Consider the following 25,865-nt stretch of genomic DNA (forward strand, 5'->3'; position numbering starts at 1 on the left):
AATGTGTTACTAGTGTGTTAATTTAAAAAATATAAAGAAATAATATTTAATAAAGGATACTCATTATTTGCTTATCATCAGGATTGGTTTTAAGCGAATGAATAACTGGAAAGCTGAATTTTCCTTCAGTCAAATCATCACAGTAATTACTTTCGATATAATATAACAAAAAATATATATAATTCAATTTTTTCAGTTTATTTAAGTACGTATAATGTTGCAAATATATATATTATTACTAACATCATTGAGGCATAAATTACAATAAATTACAATAATCGTCACGTATTTGATAGTATAAACTCAAAAGAGCTAATAGCGGCGATAAATCTTCTTCATAAATTGAGGACAGATCCATTAATCTTATTGGCAAGTTAAAGTAACAACCAATCTCTGTAAAATTAATAAATATTTCAATTATGTGTATATATGTAACCACCAAGTAACCACCCAGTAAACTCTAAGTAACAGTAATATAATTATTATTATATAACTAATAATAATATAACTAATAATAATATAACTAATAATTATATTACCGTTACTTAGTGTTTACTGGGTGATTACTTGGTGGTTACATATATACACATAATTGAAATATCTATTAATTTTACAGAGATTGGTTGTTACTTTAACTTGCCAATAAGATTAATGGATTTGTTCTCAATTTATGAAGATTTATCGCCGCTATTAGCTCTTTTGAGTTTATACTATCAAACTTGACGATTATTGTAATTTATTGTAATTTATGCCTCAGTGATGTTAGTAATAATATATATATATTTGCAACATTATACGTACTTAAATAAACTGAAAAAATTGAATTATATATATATATATATATATATATATATATATATATATATAATTTTTTATATGTAATTTTTTTATTTCAAAGAAATATATATATGCACACACAAATATTAACATTTACTTTTTATTATATTATATATATATATATATATATATATATAATTTCTTATATGTAATTTTTTTATTTCAAAGAAATATATATATCGCACACACAAATATTAACATTTACTTTTTATTGCCATAGCCTTGTAATCTTCCTCACGTGGACAAATGAAATTATCCCACCAAAAAATATCTATTCCTTGACCTCTTTGAAGTTTCAACAATTGTTCTATACATACTTTTGGTGCCTGAAAGGAAAACGTAGTTAATACAATAATACAACACACAATTTTATCTAATATACATTATGGAGCTTATCTTTTACAATTTTAACGACATTTAATGTGCTTTATATTAAATTAATTTATGTTAAAATATCATAAAACATTTATTTTTTTTAAACGATAAAACATTTAGGTATGTTTTTCTTTTCAGTCAAGTCCTCGCAATAAAATTTTTATTTTTTGTATAACAAAATAATGTTCAATTTTTTCGATTTATTTAAATATATATAAATTTCATATAATCCAAGTATTTAAATTAATCAATTAATTTAATAATCATAATATTTAAATTTTGCATATTTTGACAATATTTAAACACTAAAAGAGAATAAGATCTGTTATTTTCAATCTTGCTTTGTAAAGATAATGCGACTAAAATACTGTATACGTTATCTTTCTTTTGTAAGTATAATGTGGCTACTTACTGCAGGATGTCGTAAATTAATAACTCGTTCCAAAGCAATAAACAATATATAAGCGGCAGCACTTAGTGAGCTAGCAATCCCAAAAACAGAATGAGTGACAGGAATACCTTTCCGCAAAATGGAACTATCTTGAATGTCATCAATTCTATAAAAAAATAAAACAAATTATAATATTAAGAATATATAGAAAATTGCACTTTTAATATATAAATTTAATTTTATCCAGGGTTGTTATGTTTTAAACATTTATATTTAAAACAAATGTTTAAAACATGTTTTAAACATTACATCTAATTAAATACAATTTTGTTTTAAACATATATATGTATATATATATAAACATATATATACATATATATATTGTTCAAAACAAGAGTTTTAAAAATGATTTTTTAAAAATGTGTTTGATTTAAATATATTTTTAAAGCATGTAATTAAGTTATTAAATAATTTTAATATACATGTATATTGTAATAAAAATTTCACTTATGTATGTTAAAAACATTGATATATATTTCATATATATATACATTACATAAACTATCATATATTGATAAAATTAAAATAACATTTACATTAAAATAAATATTATTTCTAATCATTTAGAATTATACTGTTTGAATTTAAAGTTCTCGTAATGGATACCAGTTTGGATGCTTTTTCTGTTCCTAGCCTATTGTGTATTTTATTGTGTTCTAAGCCGAAAGTAGAAAATAATCTTTCAATACCTGCATAGGATGCAACAGTTATATATATATATATATATATATGCAGTTGCATAGATAAATCAATAGCATCATTTATGCTGCTTCGAAGAGCATACCACCATAATACTGGATTGTTTATATTTTGAATTAAAAATAAATATTTTTTTAATGGTAAACTTTGTGCTTGATATAAGATTATAAACGGCATTGCTTTAGGATATGCAGCTGCATACTCTAATGCTTCCTCCACTTGATTTTGACTTAATTTGTGACTTAAACTGTAACTCATATAGCACAGAAGCTTGCACCAACATTACTGCAATGTTACAACATTGCACATTGCAATGTAATGCTGCAGAAATATTGCAGAGATATTATTTTGTAATATTACTTTGGCAATATTGCAACATTATTTTAGCATAACAAAATTGTATAACATGTATTTCTTTACTTGCCGCTACGTGATGTCACTAAACTTAACTAACTCTTATTCGAATTTTCGTCTAAAGTGGATATATTTGTTGACTTGAATCGGTTTAATTTCTAATAAATTGACTTGATTTATTTAATATTCTGAATTCTGATAAGGGATCTATATTATTAAACAAATAATTTATTTAATAATCTGGATTCCTTGTTGGGATTCAGAATATTAAACGGATTATTAGAAATTAGGCGAATAAATTGGAGAAATAGTCCATTTATTGAAATATTCTTGCTACCGAATGTCTATATAGAAATCAAGTCATCTTTTAGTCATCATATGGACAAGAATAAAAAGTCACTGAATTCGGATCATGAGACGATTTTTAGCTATCTTTCCGTTGACTTAACGGGTTATACCTAGTCAGCAAGTCGAAAAAAACGTATTTTTGGGGAATTTAAAAAAACTGTTAGGTATTTTTATTTCATTGATTTTTTATCATAATATATATCTATCAAAGAAGTTTTCATAATTTTTTCAGTTAAAAATATCGAGAAATGTAGGCACAATAGCTATTTTCCAGAGACATCTTTCTTCGGAGGCGCACGAACTAGATCAATTCATACGAAAGTTAAATTATTTTGCATTTTTTATTTCATATGATCCAGCTCCGAGTAATCTTGCTCACCGCCAAGCGCCTCCGAAAAAAGAAGTCTCTGGAAAATAGCTACTGTCTCTACATTTCTCAATATTTTTAATTGAAAAAAATTATGAAAACTTCTTTGATAAATATATATTATGATAAAAAATCGATGAAATAAAAATACCTAATAGTTTTTTTTTTATTTCCCAGAAATACGTTTTTTCGATTTACTAACTAGGTATAACTCCTTAACGATGTCAATAGAAGATGTCTGTGACAAAAAAATGTCCAGTTTTAGTAGTACTTTGAGACGACTTGGTGCTGTGTGGGTTGTATGTGCGCAAGAATGTCATGTGTGCAATCTGTATGTGTGCAATAAAGTCGTGTGTGGAGCGTGTTAATATGATTTTCTTATTTTGTGTGTGCAGTAATGTCATGTATGCAATGTGCATGTGAACAATAATGTTATGTGTGCAATGTATATGTGCGCAATCATAGACATAGGCCGGTATTCATAGTCCGATCTTATATTTAAGATTGTCTTAAGTCTGGTCCGAGGTTGACTTAAGACAACTAATCATCAACTAATGAAATAGCTGCGTAGCGTTTCAAGCTCGAACTTAGAACGATCTCAAATATAAGATCGGACTATGAATACCGGCCATAGTAAGTATAGACCGAGCATCCATTGTATAAGCGTTAAGCATACGAAAAGAAAGACAAAAGATGTAAGATGAGTTTCTTTCTCTTTTCAATGCCGGAGAAGTGGGGAGCACTTCTCCACATCTTCTCGCGCCGGTTCGTCATGAAGGGGCGAGGAGATGAGGAGAAATGCTCCCCACTTCTTCGGCATTAAAAAGAGAAAGAAACTCATCTTACATCTTTTGTCTTTCTTTTCGTATGCTTAACGCTTATACAATGGATGCTCGGTCTATACTTACTATGTCTATGTGCGCAATAATGTGCAATCGTACTTTCGTTTCTTTATTTTTGTCATGTGTGCAATAATACATGTAGGCAATCAGGAATGTTGACAATGGGGAATATAGGCAAACGGGTTCCCCTTAATGTTTTTGAATAAAGTCATCTTTTAGTCATCATATGGATAAGACTAAAATGTCTCTCAGTTCAATTAAGGAACTAGTTCTAGCAATCTTTCCATCGACTTAACGATGTCAATAACAGATGTTTATGACAAAAATATTCAGTTTTAGGAGTATTTTTAGACAACTTGGTGCTGTGTGAAATATTAAAATAATGTTTTTTTAAATTATATTTCGAAAATAATATTTCTTAATGAAAATTATGTGAAATAATCATAACAATCTAAATATATATATTATAAAGAAATAAAAATGTGTGCAATTGGAATAAAAAAAACATAAAAAATTATGATATAACAAAATGCAAACTTACATATTGCCCGAGGTGTGAAGCATGATTACTATTTCTTCGATTGCTTTTATTCTGTCAGGCGATATTTTTAGCCAGTAATTAAAAGTCTGAATTAATTTTCCGTTATTATCTGCATTCCAGGAACTTCAAGATTGTATCTGATCGGTTCTAACAATTTCTACAATAAATCATAATTTTCTTAATCTTTTATGTCATCAAAATCTCTGTAGTCATGATAGATAAATGAAATATCTAAGAAAAAGAGAAAAATTAGAATGAAAGATAAATTCTTACCTTATCTTTTTGTTTGTTGCCGCTCGGAGAATAGTAAAACGAGTTGTTATTTGTATTCGACATGTTTTCCAATTTTCAGCGATATCTTTCTCTCACAAAACTGTAAGAATTTAAGGAGAAAATTATTTTTATATATATGATCCAGCGAGAAATGAAGATCTCGATAGATCCAGCGAGAAATGAAGATCTCGATAGATCCAGCGAGAAATGAAGATCTCGATAGAAGTAGGATAATAGGGCCGGTTCTGACGCTGGTATTTTCAGGGGAGGTGAGGTGCGAGAGGATTTCAGTGGAGGGGGGGGTATGACGTCACGCCGGATTTCGGCAGGGCGGGGTGGGGGACGCACATGTTGGATGTTTTATGACAGAGCTTGGCAAGAACTGCACATTTCGGTCGATTTTCAGCTGGCTCCACCTAGCCTCCTCTTTTATCTCGCCGTCCCGCGCAAAACCTACGAGCCGCTTGGTGTTCAGGAGCGGGCGTATGGCAATAGCTTTCCACGTCACCCATGAGGTACTATTATTGACGCGTTTTTTTTTTTAAGTGGTATCTCCAGTACGCCTAATCCACTGATGACTAAATAAATGATCCTTTAACTAATTACATAAAACGATAAAGTTTATCACGTCTTATGCGACTTGCTACATGCCGTATGCAAATAGATGTTCCTGATCCCGCTTGTAAAAAATCCCGAAAGTCATAAATATTCATCATATCAATTATTATTTATAATTTCGTGCAATTAGTTATTATAATCATAATAATTGTTATAACCATTATAATTTTATTGATAGTAAAAAAAATTGATAGTAAAAAAAAAGAACATTATCCGTCGAAAAAATAATACAAAAATATCGACAAAAATATGTTTCGATCCAATGCGGATCTTTTTCAATGTCTTAAAACGGATAGCATAAGGCTGATGGCAAAGAACTAGATGTCTGTCGTAGTCGTGGACGTAAAGTAAGACAGAGAAAAACGTAAGTCGTACAAGGCCATTGTCACAATTTCGGGATTTTTTACAAGCGGGATCAGGAACATCTATTTGCATACGGCATGTAGCAAGTCGCATAAGACGTGATAAACTTTATCGTCTTATGCAATTAGTTAAAGGGTCATTTTAGTCATCAGTGGATTAGGCCTACTGGGAATACCACGTAAAAAAAAAAACTCGTCAATAATAGTACCTCATGGGTGACGTGGAAATCTATTGCCATGCGCCCGCTCTTGAGCACCAAACGGCTCGTAGGCTTTGCGCGGGACGACGAGGTAAAGGGGGACGCGCTAGGCGGAGCCAGCTGAAAATCGGCCAAAATGTGCAATTCTTGCCGAGCTTTGGCATAAGCGAACGTGATTAGAACGTGAACATTGCGAAGATGCGCGCAGTAAAAAATAATCAATATAGGTCAAACAAACATATTAAAACGGGCGACTATCTAATAAAACGCAAAGACAACAAAAAAATAATAACGATTAAAAAATAAAAAGCACTTGTACAAAATATGATAAAATAAAAATAAATAAAAGTATGTATATGCGCATGGCGATATACATATTCAAGCAAAAAGCGCAACGTTCACCTCGATATCAAAATCGTCCAAGTAACACGAGGAATCAAGGAAAGATGTACTTTATCTTATTAAAACAAAGAGAAATCCGAATTATACAAAGTTGTCCATATGTTGAGAGTCCATATGTTGTAATAAAAATATGATAGTCCCAATGCGATAAAAACGTGAAAACCACTCAAACATCCAAACCTCCAAGATGCCGAAAGAAATTTGTTTGATAACGAGGTGAAAGCGTAAAGAGACAAAGACGATGTGAAGTGCAAAGACAAGAGAAAAAGCCATATATAAAGAGAAAGGAAAATGAGTAATCCAATGAGTCTTGATCAATAATGTAATGTCTCGGCCTTCGTTGTGATCTTTTTTTAACGCGCCTTTGCAACGTTCGCGTTTTAATCACGTTATGCGATCCGTTTCAAGACGTTGAAAAAGATCCGCATTAGATCGAAACATACGTATGTCGATATTTGTATTATTTTATCGACGGATAATATAATTTTTTTTGCTATCAATTATTAAAGAATATATAAATTTTCCGTTCTAAATTTATGTCCTAATTTTAATTACGTAATAACAACCTATGCCACGGTCCTTAGCTTTTCTCTTTTATCAAATTTCATAATGATTGTATCTGTCTTTTTATTAATTTCTTCTAGTTGAACATATATATTCTTTTACATAATTTTTCTATTATCTTATCATTTTCATCAAAATAAAAAAAAAATAAATATATATGTTTGCGGAGCGACTGCGGATTACCGCGACAGCGGAGAATTTAAGAGAGCGTTATAAAATAGGACACGACAATTTTATTATAGCTACAGAGACTCTACACGACACGTATTTTTTTGTATTTTTTCTGATTTTTTATTTTACACCACACAATTAAATAAAATTATATTTACAAAAAATGTACAAAGTTTCAGGAACTGAAATGACGAAGACGTCGAGGTAAGTCTAAAGACGAATATAGCGGCGTAACTTTGCGACATATATCTTTACTAATAAGAACGAGCAGTTTTAAGAGCGGTTTTACTAAGAGTAGTTTTACTAAAACCGGTTTTACTTGCCGAAAATTCTGTGAATTGCTAAGTGCGAACTACAAAGTGCTCACGTGCGGTGCCTGTTTTATAGCGAGCAGGTTTTGGGGTCCTTGGCGATGAGGGACGACCAATAAATTTGATGCGGTGACTTCAACTGCGTATAATTGATCACTGATGAGGTTTGACGTAGAAAATTTTTTAGTTCATATACATAGTATTTTTCAAGCTGATTGGCAATCAGCTATTCGAATAACGATTGACAATGTTATTATAAAGCGTGGCAAGCGTTTCTTAGATGATAGAAAAATGAGAAAAAACGGAAACGATCGAGTTTTTCTGACGGATCGAAAACTCGAGAAAATTCTCGATGCCTATTAAATTCGAATTCTCGAATTAGCGAAGATATTATTTGGAAATTTATGCGTAGTTTTAAACCAGGATAATTTTTATGTTTTTCGAAAAATACCTTTTTTCAAAATTATATATTATTGAATTTGTTTATAGAGTTTTATCACCTTTTACAACTTTTTCATGTGGTTTGTAGAAGAATTTTTGACTGGGGAAGTAAAAAGAATATGTTGTTGATAAAATCTAACTTAAAAAGAAGTAGTTTGTTTGCGTAGGAGTCGTGAAATATTATAAAGAAACTTGAAACATACTGCATAGTATCTCTATTCAGTGGCGTAGCTATAATATTGGGGGCCTCCGGGCAAAAATTGAATGGGACCTTTCGCAGAAATTTAAGACAAGATTCGTTGTTGATTCAGTTATCTAAGTAATCCATATTTACTTATTTATTAATAAATTAATATTTCATTAATTTATTTATCAATTTATTTATTCAAGCATGTTAGTTAATTATTCAATGAGAATATAAAAAACAATTACATGATAATTTTTTCTTAATGGAAAGCTACGACACGATTTATATTATGAAAGTGTCTTTCATTTTTACGTCCGAGTTATCGTTGTTGTGTACCGTTTACATTATAAACAAATATATCCCCAATAAAATGTAAAATCATAAATATTATACAATTAAATATTAAATCTGTATTTGATTACGATCCGGGCACGCCAAGTTTTCATAACTTACTTCGATTTAAAGATTGTGCGATTTAAAACTTGCGTAAAACGTTTTTTTTAATTATATATATTATATAAAAGATGTTTTAGAAATTAAAAGAATCCTGATCCTCATTTAGTAATAATTTCTAATCTGTTCTGATTTGCGAAATGTGTGTAAGCAGATTAAATAAAATATTGAACTAGTGTCTGTTGTAAGATTTCTGCGAAAAAGGTACAAGCGATTTAATAAATTATATGATTAATTATATGATTAATTATATGATTAATTATTTAATAAATTATATATCTGTGTGTATACATTTTGGTATTACATACATATATAGATATTTATTATACAGTATATGATTCTCAGTAGTATTATCCAATTTTATCTGTTTGGATAAAATTTAAATAACAATATTTTACGTGTGTAAAAATCAAACTATTTCCATCACACATACGCGCGAGATTTTCAACTTTACTATTTCCTATCATTTGATCGATCATTTACGTAACAGAGATTCAATAAAATATATATTAATTAAAAAGGGAATAATGAAATATAGTATAAATAATATGTGGAATAGAAATACATTAATAAAGCAAAGGTAATACACACTTTTATAAGAAATAATATAAATAAGTTATATAATTGCACGAAGAAATAACGATTTGATCTGATATCATTACAAAATTCCGTGCAATAAAATGCTAAACTTTTTTTATACCATGTATAATTTTTTATCATGTATTTTATATATATATATATATATATTATATATATTTTATATATATATATATATATATTATATATATATATATATATTTTTTTTTTATATAATAATCGTTTAATAACTACTTAACAAGACCGTATAATAATGATAGCAATTAGACCGAGTGTTGACGATTCCGAGTCGTACATATAAACAATACATGAAAATTAATACATGATAAAAAATTATACATGATAAAAAAAACTTTAGTATTTTATTGCACGGAATTTTGTAATGATATTAGATCAAATCGCTATGTATTTCTATTGCACATATTATTTATACTATATTTCATTATTCTCTTTTTAATTAATATATGTTATTGAATCTCTGTTATGTCGTAAATGATCGATGTAATCAAATGATAGGAAATACTAAAGTTGAAAATCTCGCGCGTATGTGTGACGGAAATAGTTTGATTTTTATACACGTAAAATATTGTCTATAAGTTGAATTTTAATATTTTGATGTGTAAATCTGTGGATAGATAGTATTAATATATTTAAAATCAACACTAAATGAGAATTAGAATTCTTTTAATTCCTAAAACATTTTTATATAATGTATATAATTAAAAAAAAAACGTGTTACGCAAGATTTAAATCGCATAGTCTTTAAATTGAAATAAGTTATGAAAACGGGCACTTGGCGTGCCCGGATCGTTTACATTTTAAACAAATATATCCCTAATAAAATGTAAAATCTTAGACATTATACAATTAAATATTAAATTTGTATTTGATTACGATTTTAAATACATATATTTATTATACATTATAAAATTAAGTTCTCTAAATAAATATAAAATAGGTATTAATTTCTTAAGAAGAATTTATGTATAATATTTCTACAATATAAAATTGATTTCAAGGCAAATATTATATCAAATTTACAAATTGCTCTTAGGTACTTAAATAATAGTAATTATTGATTTCCTATTTAGCTTTATATTTTATTTTTATATATTTTTTTATGATAATTATTTTTTGAGGTTTTGTTTTTTAGAAAAATAGTTTTGTAAGGAAAAATTATTATAAATTATTTTTAAGGACTTTTTCATTAAACATTTTGTTGCATACAAGGTGGAATATTTTTTATGTACTTGGCATATTTTTTTAACCATTGTAAAGTTCTTTTTAGAAGGATATCACATCTTTTTGTAAAATTCTATATCCTTTTTACAAATTAATTTTTGAGAGAATATTTTTGTCAATTATTTTTAGAGATAATTTTTTTATTTTTGGAAATTGTTACTGTATGGTAAACAGTATCAAATATAAAATCGATCTATCTATTCTGAAACCCAATGAGGGTTTCAAAAAATATAATTACTATATTAGTCCTTTGACCTTATCCACTTTGAATGAGTTCGAATACGAATTAGTTAAATTTGGTGTCGCCGCGTAGCGATAAGTAGAGAAACACATGTTATACATCTTCACTATGTTAAAATGTTGCTACAACATTTCCAAAGTATTATAAAATAATGTCTCCACATTATTTTTGCAACATTACACTGCAGTGAGCAATTTTGTAACATTGCAGCAATGTTGATGCAAGCTTCTGTGCTGTATGGGACATAATATCTCCGCTGGATCTTTTAATATTTTTATTTTTATTATAATTTTATTTATTTTAAAAAATTAGATTATAGAAAATAGATTAAAAAATAGATTATGTTGCAAATACCAGTTAGGATTAAATTCTACGATCTAGGTTGTCCTCATCCTGAATGATGATTCCCGAACCATTATAACATAAGGGAAAATTATGTATTTCACACACACACACACACACACACGCACACGCACACGCACACACACATTAAGGATCAAATCGGACATATTAAGGAAATCGATCATTTTTATATAATTATTTTGAGAGAACTATATATATAGTATGTATTACATAACAAAATAAGGAAAAATGTATAAAAAAAATAAGCTATTATCTAACTTTTAATTATAAATCAAATATTAAATTATTAATGAAGCTCAACTATATAAAATCAATATAAAATTGATGGAACTAAAAATGTAAAATTATATAATATTACAATCTTCCTCTCTTTTAATTTAGTCAAAAATATAGAAAAAATAACTGATAAAAAAAGAAAAAAAACATTTTGTCTCATGTTTGTACTGTTCACTAATTTTCCTTTTCTTATAAGTACATACATCTTTTCTCATAAGTTTCATTATCTTGTTTACGTGACCGACTATATATAATTTTCATATTAGAACTATGCATGATAACTAGATATTTATTAAATATCTATTAAATAGTTATTCTCGAAACAATTTGTTTATTGAAATTTATTTAATGAAAGAACATTTTTTATTAAATATCATCGAAGAAATGACTGAAAGTAAAATAAATAGAATATATGTGAATAATTTCGATCCACACATATTAAATTTAGAAAAACAGTTCCATTGTGCAATAGCAATTGTCACATCAGAAATAGTTCAATTATACAAAAAAATCTTATTTGCAGAGCTAATTGTGTATACAAAGAAAGTACATTTTGAAATATGCTTTAAAACATTAATTGATCCTTTCTATAGTCAAAAAAATTCTTAGAATGTTGGAACAATAATTTTGATCCAAAATTATTCACATGATATTTAATTTATTTATTTTACTTTCAGTCATCATTGCTTCGGTAATATCAAATAGAAAATATTTTTTTATTAAATAAATTGTGTTAAAAATAGCGATATTTACTTATCATACATAGTTCTTGTAAAATCTATAGCAAAATAATAAAGCTTATAAGCTTAAACAGTTTGTTGGACCAGAATCACTCACGTTCTTGTAAAATGTATCACGGGGTAAATAAGTTACGTTCTTCCATATGACACATCTATTCAAGAGTCTGGATGTAACATAATTATCATTCTTATTCTTGAATACATTTTTACAAGCCATTCCCTTTGTTCAAAAAGTTTCAAGTAGTTTCAAGAAGTTTCCTATTAAGAAATTTTATTTTGCATTTATTAATTGCATTTTTTATTACAATTATTTTGTTATATTAGTTATCGTCGTATTATTTTTTTATATATTATTTTGTTTTTAATTCATATATAGTCTTTCATTAGTATCATGTATCACATATTATTTTTTTCACCCAATCCCTTATTCTATTTCGCTATCAATAACAGATAAGTAAGTTTGAGTAATGTGGGAACTTGTAACATTGAGTATTTTTCGAAATGCGCCAAAAATATACTGACAGTACAGAATACTGCTACTGCAATCAACAGTTCCGAAATTGTCTGTAGACTGTGGCAGCAATAAAAATCGGAATACATTTGTAGTATAGTAGATAACATGGATAAAGGAATAAATAGATGGATCGAGAGAGGCGCGGGAGAGGAGAGGCAGAGAGAGATAAATCTTGATAACGTGTAATAAATTTTATAGCAACAAAAAGGAGCGAAAGGTATTAAAATAGAAAAATTAACCATTTTAACTAATATAAAAAAATAACGTAAAAATATGTAATGACGTATAAAATGATATATTTATTAATGATATAAAATTATAGATTTATTAATGACATTCCTTTTTTTTTCAAACGTTACGAAAAATTTAGAAACGACCAGTTGCCATATGTATTACTGAATTTGTATTACCTCGAGAATATGTGCGGAATCAGTCAGAAGTTAGCACCTCCTTAGGATCTATTTTCATTAAAATGGTAATAATTTGTTATTCTCTTGCAGCATGCTGAAAACAATTTTGGAATGCGAAAACAGTACTGTCAGTTTTTTCAGCGCACTTAGGAAGACACTTTATATGATAAACAAATACATAAATTTAATATCCACATAGAAAAAATTGGATCTAATAGATATCTAAATGGCTATATAAAATCTATGTCTGCTATAGATAACTAGTAGATCTATATATGTATATATATATATATATATATATATATATATATATATATCATGCATATATCCATATCCATTAAGTAACTATCAAAGATATCCACTAAATATACACGATATTATTCTCATATCTATATTTACATGCAAGAAAAACGGCCCACTAAATTTTAGCACAATTTTTTAACATATTTCATTAGAAATAAATCAGTGAGAAATCATCATACAGAGATGAAACAATTCAAATGAAACAACAGCTCAAATTAAAGCTTGAACATTTCTCTTAAAAACAAAAAATAAAACAAATTTGACTTACAAAAAATGTTTTACAAAATGGCGTTGAAGATAGACTTTGAGAAATGGGAAACAAATTTTTTTAAAACAGTTGCATTGCTCAGTTGTATCAGTTTCTTGATACAAAAATGTATGAGTTTTTAAGCTCATTTATATCCTAACAAATTCATATTTTAATCATTTTTCTGTGATCTTCTTCTATAAAAAAAAATGCTAAAATTTAATGGTCCAGTTGTTTTGCGTGTAACTGCATATTCACCAACTACTAAAGATAAACTGGATATTTATATACATCCACATGGTGTCTTGTCACTAGGTGGTGAAAATGGTGTCTTGTCACTAGGTGGGAGCACCTAACTCGAGAGTGGAATCCAATTAAGACAGTATATAACGCCGCGCACGGTATAAGACCCGTGAATCACGGTTTATCAAAGAGCGCACTAGTTCGAAGATTATTATAGTCGCATCTTTTCTATCTTTTATAAGGAGCTTCAGAACTCCAAAAATTAATTGCAGACGATCACAAAATCGCAGACGAGTTCTGTTATATAGAAAACATGGATATCCATGCAAAAATTCAATGAATATCAATATATTATATATATATATATATATATATATATATATATATTACATATATTGATATTTATGATATTTATGTAATATATATAGACTCATACAGAGAATAATTGATATTAAATCCATTGAATATTTTTTATAGGCATTAAGGATATCCACGAGTATATGAGAATCAGTTATTAGATAGCTAATAGATAACTAGTAGATCTATATATATATATATATATATATATATATATATATATATATAATATAATAAAAAGTAAATGTTAATATTTGTGTGTGCATATATATATATATATATATATTTCTTTGAAATAAAAAAATTACATATAAAAAATTATATATATACATATATATATATATATATATATATATATATATATATATATACGTACTCAGCAAACTTCAAGTTATACATGTTATATAACTGTAACAATTATATTATTGAGTGGGAAATTATAACTAATAATTATATTACTGTTACTTAGTGTTTACTGGGTGGTTACTTGGTGGTTACATATATACACATAATTGAAATATCTATTAATTTTACAGAGATTGGTTGTTACTTTAACTTGCCAATAAGATTAATGGATTTGTTCTCAACTTACGAAGAAGATTTATTGCCGCTATTAGCTCTTTTGAGTTTATACTATCAAATACGTGACGATTATTGTAATTTATTGTAATTTATGCCTCAGTGATGTGAGTAATAATATATATATTTGTAACATTATACGTACATAAATAAACTGAAAAAATTGAATTATATATATTTTTTGTTATAGTATACCGAAAGTAGTTACTGTGATGATTTGAAGGAAAATTCAGCTTTCCAGTTATTCATGCGCTTAAAACCAATCCTGATGATAAGCAAATAATGAGTATCCTTTATTATATATTATTTCTTTATGTTTTTTTTAATTAACACACTAGTAACACATTTACTAAAGAAATGTAAGCAGCCCTACATTTCTCATCATATACATACACATATACAATTTTTAGATACTTCATAATTTTATTTATAATTTTATTATATATATGTTTCCTTAATAATGCCTAATAAATATATTCTGAAACAACGAACGAAAGATATCGAAGTGAAACGTCATTGCGTGAAATTATTAGAGAAATTTGGCTCTCTCAAGTATACAAGAAGCGTACTTGAAGAATTGAACATGAAAGCAAGAGCTGAGATTGATCGCTTAGGAGGCAATCCGTTCCTAATAAAATTTCTAGATGAGTTGAAGAATTGGGATAGCAAAGAAGCGTCCCAAGATCCTTTAACACGGACATTTTTATAACAAAGAAAGTATACTCATACAGAGAATAATTGATATTAGATCCATTTAATATTTTTTAAGGCATTAAGGATATCCACGAGTATATAAGAATCAGTTATTAGAAATAGCTAACAGATAACTAGTAGATCTATATATATAATATATATATATACTAGTTATCCGTTAGCTATTTCTAATAACTGATTCTTATATACTCGTGGATATCCTTAATGCCTATAAAAATATTCAATGGATCTAATATCAATTATTCTCTGTATGAGTATACTTTCTTTCTTATAAAAATGTCCGTGTTAAGGGATCTTGGGACGCTTCTTTGCTATCCCAATTCTTCAACTCATCTAGAATTTTTATTAGGAACGGATTGCCTCCTAAGCGATCAATCTCAGCTCTTGCTTTCATATCCAATTCTTCAAGTATGCTTCTTGTATAATTGAGAGAGCCACATTTCTCTAATAATTTCACGCAATGACGTTTCACTTCGATATTTTTCGTTCGTTGTTTCAGAATATCTTTATCAGGCATTATTAAGGAAACATATATATAATAAAATTATAAATAAAATTATGAAGTATCTAAAAATTGTATATGTGTATGTATATGATGAGAAATGTAGGGCTGCTTACATTTCTTTAGTAAATGTGTTACTAGTGTGTTAATTTAAAAAATATAAAGAAATAATATTTAATAAAGGATATCTATTATTTGCTTATCATCAGGATTGGTTTTAAGCGAATGAATAACTGGAAAGCTGAATTTTCCTTCAGTCAAATCATCACAGTAACTACTTTCATTATACTGTAACAAAAAATATATATAATTCAATTTTTCCAGTTTATTTAAGTACGTATAATGTTGCAAATATATATATTATTACTAACATCACTCAGGCATAAATTACAATAAATTACAATAATCGTCACGTATTTGATATTATAAACTCAAAAGAGCTAATAGCGGCGATAAATCTTCTTCATAAATTGAGAATCCATTAATCTTAAAATCCATTAATCTTATTGGCAAGTTAAAGTAACAACCAATCTCTGTCAAATTAATAGATATTTCAATTATGTGTATATATGTAACTACCAAGTAACCACCCAGTAAACACTAAGTAACAGTAATAGTAACAGTAACAATTATATTATTGCGTGAGAAATTATAACTAATAATTATATTACTGTTACTACTGTTTTTCTTTTCAGTCAAGTCCTCGCAATAAAATTTTTATTTTTTGTATAACAAAATAATGTTCAATTTTTTCGATTTATTTAAATATATAAATTTCATATAATCCAAGTATTTAAATTAATCAATTAATTTAATAATCATAGTATTTAAATTTTGCATATTTTGACAATATTTAAACACTAAGAGAGAATAAGATCTGTTATTTTCAATCTTGCTTTGTAAAGATAATGCGACTAAAATACTGTATACGTTATCTTTCTTTTGTAAGTATAATGTGGCTACTTACTGCAGGATGTCGTAAATTAATAACTCGTTCCAAAGCAATAAACAATATATAAGCGGCAGTACTTAGTGAGCTAGTAATCCCAAAAACAGAATGAGTGACAGGAATACCTTTCCGCAAAATGGAACTATTTTGAATGTCATCAATTCTATAAAAAAATAAAACAAATTATAATATTAAGAATATATAGAAAATTGCACTTTTAATATATAAATTTAATTTTATCCAGGGTTGTTATGTTTTAAACATTTATATTTAAAACAAATGTTTAAAACATGTTTTAAACATTACATCTAATTAAATACAATTTTGTTTTAAACATATTCAAAACAAGAGTTTTAAACATGATTTTTTAAAAATGTGTTTGATTTAAATATATTTTTAAAGCATGTAATTAAGTTACTAAATAATTTTAATATACATGTACAATATATTGTAATAAAAATTTCACTTATGTATGTTAAAAATATTGATATATATTTCATATATATATACATTACATAAACTATCATATATTGATAAAATTAAAATAACATTTACATTAAAATAAATATTATTTCTAATCATCATTTAGAATTATACTGTTTGAATTTAAAGTTCTCATAATGGATACCAGTTTGGACGCTTTTTCTGTTCCTAGCCTATTGTGTATTTTATTGTGTTCTAAGCCGAAAGTAGAAAATAATCTTTCAATACCTGCATAGGATGCAACAGTTATATATATATATATATATATATATATATATATATATATATGCAGTTGCATAGATAAATCAGTAGCATCATTTATGCTGCTTCGAAGAGCATACCACCATAACACTGGATTGTTCATATTTTGAATTAAAAATAAATATTTTTTAAATGGTAAACTTTGTGCTTGATATAAGATTATAAACGGCATTGCTTTAGGATATACAGCTGCATACTCTAATGCTTCCTCCACTTGATTTTTACTTAATTTGTGACTTAAATTGTGACTATAACTCATATAGTACAGAAGCTTGCACCAACATTGCTGCAATGTTACAACATTGCACATTGCAGTGTAATGCTGCAGAAATATTGCAGAGATATTATTTTGTAATATTACTTTGGCAATATTGCAGCATCATTTTATCATAACAAAATTGTATAACATGTATTTCTTTACTTGCCGCTACGTGGTGTCACTAAACTTAACTAACTCGTATTCGAATTTTCGTCTAAAGTGGATATATTTCTTGTCTTGAATCGGTTTAATTTCTAATAAATTGACTTGATTTATTTAATATTCTGAATTCTGATAAGGTATTTATATTATTAAACAAGTAATTTATTTAATAATCTGGATTCCTTGTTGGGATTCAGAATATTAAACGGATTATTAGAAATTAGGCGAATAAATTGGAGAAATAGTCCATTTAGTGTGTGTATTGAAATATTCCTGCTACCGAATGTCTATATAGAAATCAAGTCTTTTAATCATAATATGGACAAGACTAAAAAGTCACTGAATTCGGATCATTAGACGATTTTTAGCTATCTTTCCGTTGACTTAAGGGGTTATACCTAGTCAGCAAGTCGAAAAAAACGTATTTTTGGGTAATTTAAAAAAACGGTTAGGTATTTTTATTTCATTGATTTTTTATCGTAATATATATCTATCAAAGAAGTTTTCATAATTTTTTCAATTAAAAATATCGAGAAATGTGGGCACAATAGTTATTTTCCAGAGACATCTTTTTTCGGCGGCACTTGGCGGTGAACAAGATTACTCGGAGCTGGATCATCTGAAATAAAAAATTCAAAAGGATTTAGTTTTCGTATGAATTGATCTAGTTCATGAACGAAGGGATTTTAATTTTGATGAAACTTTTTTTTTATTAACAAATGAACGAAAAGTTTTAACACAAAAAATTTGTTTTTTTGCGTCGAACGTCTGTCACAGTATCAAAAATCCATTTTTTGTAAAATCCTTCGTTCACGAACTAGATCAATTCATACGAAAGTTAAATTATTTTGCATTTTTTATTTCAGATGATCCAGCTCCGAGTAATCTTGCTCACCGCCAAGCGCCTCCGATAAAAGATGTCTCTGGAAAATAGCTACTGTGTCTACATTTCTCGATATTTTTAATTGAAAAAATTATGAAAACTTCTTTGATAAATATATATTATGATAAAGAATCGATGAAATAAAAATACCTAACAGTTTTTTTTTTATTTCCCAAAAATACGTTTTTTCGACTTACTAGGTATAACTCCTTAACGATGTCAATAAAAAATGTCTGTGACAAATAAATGTCCAGTTTTAGTAATACTTTTAGACGACTTGGTGCTGTGTGGGTTGTATGTGCGCAAGAATGTCATGTGCGCAATCTGTATGTGTGCAATAAAGTCGTGTGTGGAACGTGTTAATATGATTTTATGACATAAAACATCCAACACGTGCGTCCCTCACCCCGCAACTCCCGCCCCACCGAAATCCGGCGTGACGTCATACCCCCCCCTCCACTGAAATCCTCTCGCACCTCACCTCCCCTGAGAGTACCAGCGTTAGAACCGGCCCTATTATCCTACTTCTATCGAGATCTTCATTTCTCGCTGGATCATATATATAAAAATAATTCCTGATATCCTAAGCAATAAAAGTTTTTTGACCAATTTTTTATTCCATAGATAACAGGCGATACAGGTTTTTTAACAAAATTATTGAAAATTACAAGAAAAAAAAAAAATTGGTCAAAAAACTTTTATTGCTTTTATTTTCGAAACAAAGCATTTTTTCGAAAAATTGGTCAAAAAACTTTTATTGCTTTTATTTTCGAAACGAAGCATTTTTTCGAAAATCATCAGATAACAAAAAAGTCTTAAAATAACCCAATAAATCACCTCCTGAATTTTTGCCGCGTTTTAGCAGACACCCTGTATATGTAATATAATAAACAACTTATATTAAACGCTGTAATTTAATTAATGCATATAAATATAACCCAGATAGCAAAATGCTAGCAGTATGCCAGCAGTATAACAGCAGATTCAATCATGAATTTGCAGCAGATATCGCTCAGCTGTGTCCTCATTAAGTTTCTTTTTTCCCAACACGATATGCCAATATGATATGAAGGCAAAAATGCAGCAAAAATGAAGCACAGTGTGCCTGTCATGATATGACAGCAGAAATCGAGCAGGATCTGCGCGTGCAATTTGATGTTAGATTATCAGCAGAAACCGAGCAGAATCTGCGCATGCAACCTGATGACAAATTGGCAGCATAAACTTCACAAGATTTGCGCTTACTTTTATTAATGTTATATAAATGCAACAAAATGGATTATTACAGGTGCTAAATTACAATATTATCGGCAATTAATTAGAATTTTCTTAGAAAATGACATATATGTAATATGTTATACCGTAGTTATATCTCATATAGCGAAGGACTAATTCAATTTAATTAAATTAATAATAAAGTAAATGATAAAAGTAAATGTAACTTGTAAAATTTGAGATGTAATTTATTTAGAATTAAATTCTTGCTTTATGCCTCAAATAGGCAGTATGAATAATTTTCAATTTATCATATTGATTCCGATCAGTTTAATATTCTGACTCTCATTTGCTTGTATCAGATATCAGAAATTAAAGTGATAGAAATTAAAATGATAATTACTATACTTTTAGTCTTTTATTCATATTCGCGACTTTATATATATTTCTGACAGAAATTCAATTACGAGAAAGAACAGCTCACGTAGCGGTAAGTGAAGGAACTATCGAATCATGCAAACTCTGTTCCGTTTTTGCCATCAATCTGCTATCAAAGATTGTGCGCAGATCCTGCTCGATTTCTGCCGACAATCTGTTGTCAAATTGCGTCGCACAGATCCTGTATTTTAAAAATTAAATGTCATCGTATGACAGCAGAGCATGCTGCATTGCTGCTGTGTTTCTGCGGTCATAGCGTGCTTGCATAAGTTTGATATTTCTGATGAGATTTTGCTATTACACTGTGACAACAGATTACGCGTACTCTCAGTATGCATTCTGCCGACACATTATTCCAGCATTGAATTGTTCTATTTATGCTGGTAAAACTCTGCTTTATTTCTGCTGCATTTCTATCATTACATCGTAACGCACGTTATGCTCAACTTTTGCTGTGTTTCTGAAAACATTAACTGAAACGGCATATTTTGCTAGAATATTGACAGCATTCTATTGACATAGTATGCAGCACATAAATTGCAAAACGTGCTTTATCCGATTTTACTATCTGGGTAACTTACTTTTATTTTCTATAATAGTTGGTTATTCTTCAGTTTCGTCTAAAACTTTTATTGTGATACGTGAGTGACTTTGATCTTACTTCTGACTTAAATCTGTAATAAAATATATATATGAAATTATATAACATTATATTATACATTAGAAAGACTAAAGGAATAAGACATTCTATATAAAAGTAATATATGAACATATAATAGAAGTTTGTTCATATAATCAGAAATCGCCTGTTGAAAGAACATGAACTACATGCAGACAAATATTTATCCAAATTTATCAATAGATAGAGATTTTGATTGACTCTGTTGGCAAACCAACTAAAACAGTTTGTTTACTGAATAAATAAACAACAAAAATAAAGACTGCATGCGTTTATTTCGAGGTTAGGTAGTAGGAATATATTTAGTTCAACTAATACTTACCATTTAATAACACCCAATTATTAATATAATTATGTAGCACTGTGCTTTTGTAATCTATAATATATATATATAAATATAATATATATAAATATATTATCACGATATAATATATATATAAATATATTATCACCTTTTTATTGCAAAATACATGTAGCACACTGCACACTGCACGAAATTACAAGATAAGGTCCGAACCGAACATACACAGTCTCGCGCATGCGTGGAAAAATAACAAGTAATTCCTTATAAATTCTCAAAGTATTCATAGTACTGTCGCAAAGTATTCATTAAAATGAATTTATAAAGAATATTTCACTAAAGAATATTTCAGACGAACTGATTACGAATAATTCTTCAAGAATTCTTCAGATATTCATTTTTCTAATTCTACAAGTATTCTTTAAAATGATTTCCTTATGAAACTTATGTTCACCTTTGTGCTATCTGGGTTGTTCACCGCCAAGCGCCGCCGAAAAAAGATGTCTCTGGAAAATAGCTATTGTGCCTACATTTCTTGATATTTTTAACTGAAAAAATTATGAAAACTTCTTTGATAGATATATATTATGATAAAAAATCAATGAAATAAAAATACCTAACAGTTTTTTTTAAATTCCCCAAAAATACGTTTTTTTCGACTTGCTGACTAGGTATAACCCCTTAAGTCAATGGAAAGATAGCTAAAAATCGTCTCATGATTCGAATTCAGTGACATTTTAGTCTTGTCCGTATGATGACTAAAACATGACTTGATTTCTATATAGACATTCGGTAGCAGGAATATTTCAATACACACACTAAATGGACTATTTCTCCAATTTATTCGCCTAATTTTTAATAATCCATTTAATATTCTGAATCCCAACAAGGAATCTAAATTATTAAAAATAAATTATTTGTTTAATAATCTAGATCCCTTATCAGAATTCAGAATATTAAATAAATCAAGTCAATTTATTAGAAATTAAACCGATTTAAGACAAGAAATATATCCAGATATTTAGATGAAAATTCGAATACGAGTTAGTTAAGTTTAGTGAAGCCACGTAGCGGCAAGTAAAGAAATACATGTTATACAATTTCATTATGCTAAAATAATGCTGCAATATTGCCAAAGTAATATTACAAAATCCCAGTAAGCAAAATGTTAGCAGTCTGCCAGCAGCATGCGAGCAGATTCGAACAGAATATTTCGGCAGATTGGCATCAACTGCGTCCGCATTAAGCTTGGGTTCTGCTAGCAGAATCTGTCAGCATAAACCGACAACAGATTGATATCAGAAATCGAGCAGGATCTGCGCGTGCAATTTGATGTTAGATTGTCAGCAGAAACCGATCAGAATCTGCGCATGCAATCTGATGGCAAATTGACAGCAGAAACTGCACAAGATTTGCGCTTACTTTTATTATGTTATATAAATGCAACAAAATTAATTATTACAAGTGCTAAATAACAATATTATCGGCAAGTTAATTAGAATTTTCTTAGAAAATAACATATATGTAATATGTTATGTATATCGTAGTTATATCTCATATAGCGAAGGATTGATTCAAGTTAATTAAATTAATAATAAAGTAAATGATAAAAGTAAATGTAACTTGTAAAACTTGAGATGTAATTTATTATATTTAGAATTAAATTCTTGCTTTATACCTCAAATAGGCAGTACATGAATAATTTTTCATTTATCATATTGATTCCAATCAGTTTAATATTCCGACTCTCATTTGCTTGTATCAGATATCAGAAATTAAAGTGATAGAAATTAAAATGATAATTACTATATTTTTAGTCTTTTATTCATATTCGCGACTTTATATATATTTCTGACAGAAATTCAATTACGAGAAAGTACAGCTCACGTAGCGGTAAGTGAAGGAACTATCGAATCATGCAAACCTTGTTCCATTTCTGCTATCAATCTGCTATCAGAGATTGTATGCGCAGATCTTGCTCGATTTTTGCCGACAATCTGTTGTCAAATTGCATTGCACAGATCCTGTTCAATTTCTGCCACCAATCTGCCACTAAGTTATGCCGGCAGAATCTGTTCGATTTTTGCTGCCAATCTGGTAACTGACTATGTTAACAAGCTTTGTTATATTTCTGTTGACATTCTGCCGACATCACATGATATATCAGAACCTGCATCGATTCTGTAATCTTTCTGTCGACAATAATTTGTAACAGATTCCCTGACAAGATCTGCTTGGCTATTGGGGATAATATCTCTGCAATATTTCTGCAGCATTACACTGCAATGTACAATGTTGTAACATTGCAGCAATGTTGGTGCAAGCTTCTGTGCTATATGAGTTACAGTCACAATTTAAGTCACAAATTAAGTCAAAATCAAGGAGGAAGCATTAGGATATGCAGCTGCATATCCTAAAGCAATGCCGTTTATAATCTTATATCAAGCACAAAGTTTACCATTTAAAAAATATTTATTTTTAATTCAAAATATAAACAATCCAGCGTTATGGTGATATGCTCTTCGAAGCAGTATAAATGATGCTATTGATTTATCTATGCAACTGCATATATATATATATATATATATATATATATATATATATATATAACTGTTGCATCCTGTGCAGGTATTGAAAGATTATTTTCTACTTTCAGCTTAGTACACAATAAAATACACAATAGGCTAGGAACAGAAAAAGCCAAACTGGTATCCATTATGAGAACTTTAAATTCAAACAGTATAATTCTAAATGATGATTAGAAATAATATTTATTTTAATGTAAATGTTACTTTAATTTTATCAATATATGATAGTTTCTGTAATGTATATATATATGAAATATATATCAATGTTTTTAACATACATAAGTGAAATTTTTATTACAATATACATGTATATTAAAATTATTTAATAACTTAATTACATGCTTTAAAAATATATTTAAATCAAACATATTTTTAAAAAATCATGTTTAAAACACTTGTTTTGAATATGTTTAAAACAAAATTGTATTTAATTAGATGTAATGTTTAAAACATGTTTTAAACATTTGTTTTAAATATAAATGTTTAAAACATAACAACCCTGGATAAAATTAAATTTATATATTAAAAGTGCAATTTTCTATATATTCTTAATATTATAATTTGTTTTATTTTTTTATAGAATTGATGACATTCAAGATAGTTCCATTTTGCGGAAAGGTATTCCTGTCACTCATTCTGTTTTTGGGATTGCTAGCTCACTAAGTGCTGCCGCTTATATATTGTTTATTGCTTTGGAACGAGTTATTAATTTACGACATCCTGCAGTAAGTAGCCACATTATACTTACAAAAGAAAGATAACGTATACAGTATTTTAGTCGCATAATCTTTACAAAGCAAGATTGAAAATAACATATTTTTTTCTCTCTTAGTGTTTAAATATTGTCAAAATATGCAAAATTTAAACTATGATTATTAAATTAATTGATTAATTTAAATACTTGGATTATATGAAATTTATATATTTAAATAAATCGAAAAAATTGAACATTATTTTGTTATACAAAAAATAAAAATTTTATTGCGAGGACTTGACTGAAAAGAAAAATATACATAAATGTTTTATCGTTTAAAAAAAATAAATATTTTATGATATTTGAACATAAACTAATTTAATATAAAGCACATTAAATGTCGTTAAAATTGTAAAAGATAAGCTCTAATGTATGTTAGATAAAATTGTGTTGTGTTATTGTATTAACTACGTTTTCCTTTCAGGCACCAAAGGTATGTATAGAACAATTGTTGAAACTTCAAAGAGGTCAAGGAATAGATATCTTTTGGCGGGATAATTTCATTTGTCCACGTGAGGAAGATTACAAGGCTATGGCAATAAAAAGTAAATGTTAATATTTGTGTGTGCATATATATATATTTCTTTGAAATAAAAAAATTACATATAAGAAATTATATATATAAATATAAATATAAATATAAATATATATATATATATATATATATATATATATATAATAAAAAGTAAATGTTAATATATATATATATATATATATATATATATATATATATGATTAACATTAATTAATAATAATAAATCAAGATGTT

At 27.8% G+C, this 25,865-nt stretch overlaps 2 protein-coding genes and 2 pseudogenes across 3 annotated transcripts in view; 3 read left to right on the plus strand and 1 right to left on the minus strand.

Annotated features, from left to right (window-relative positions):
- LOC105259131 (U6 snRNA phosphodiesterase) overlaps positions 1-25,865 on the plus strand; it is a 35,103-nt gene that overhangs the window by 8,075 nt on the left and 1,163 nt on the right. The window lies entirely within an intron of this gene.
- Positions 1,030-21,790, minus strand: LOC112637066 (annotated as a pseudogene).
- Positions 7,851-25,654, plus strand: LOC112637068 (geranylgeranyl pyrophosphate synthase-like). The gene is made up of 3 exons (XM_025405902.1): positions 7,851-7,879; positions 24,923-25,067; positions 25,521-25,654. The coding sequence occupies exons 1-3, from the start codon at positions 7,875-7,877 to the stop codon at positions 25,650-25,652; spliced, it is 282 nt and encodes a 93-aa protein (XP_025261687.1). The 5' UTR covers positions 7,851-7,874; the 3' UTR covers positions 25,653-25,654.
- LOC112637069 lies at positions 14,715-15,763 on the plus strand (annotated as a pseudogene).

Source organism: Camponotus floridanus, unplaced genomic scaffold, assembly GCF_003227725.1.
Source record: "Camponotus floridanus strain SB8 unplaced genomic scaffold, Cflo_v7.5 scaffold126, whole genome shotgun sequence".
Classification (NCBI taxonomy): Eukaryota; Metazoa; Arthropoda; class Insecta; order Hymenoptera; family Formicidae; genus Camponotus; species Camponotus floridanus.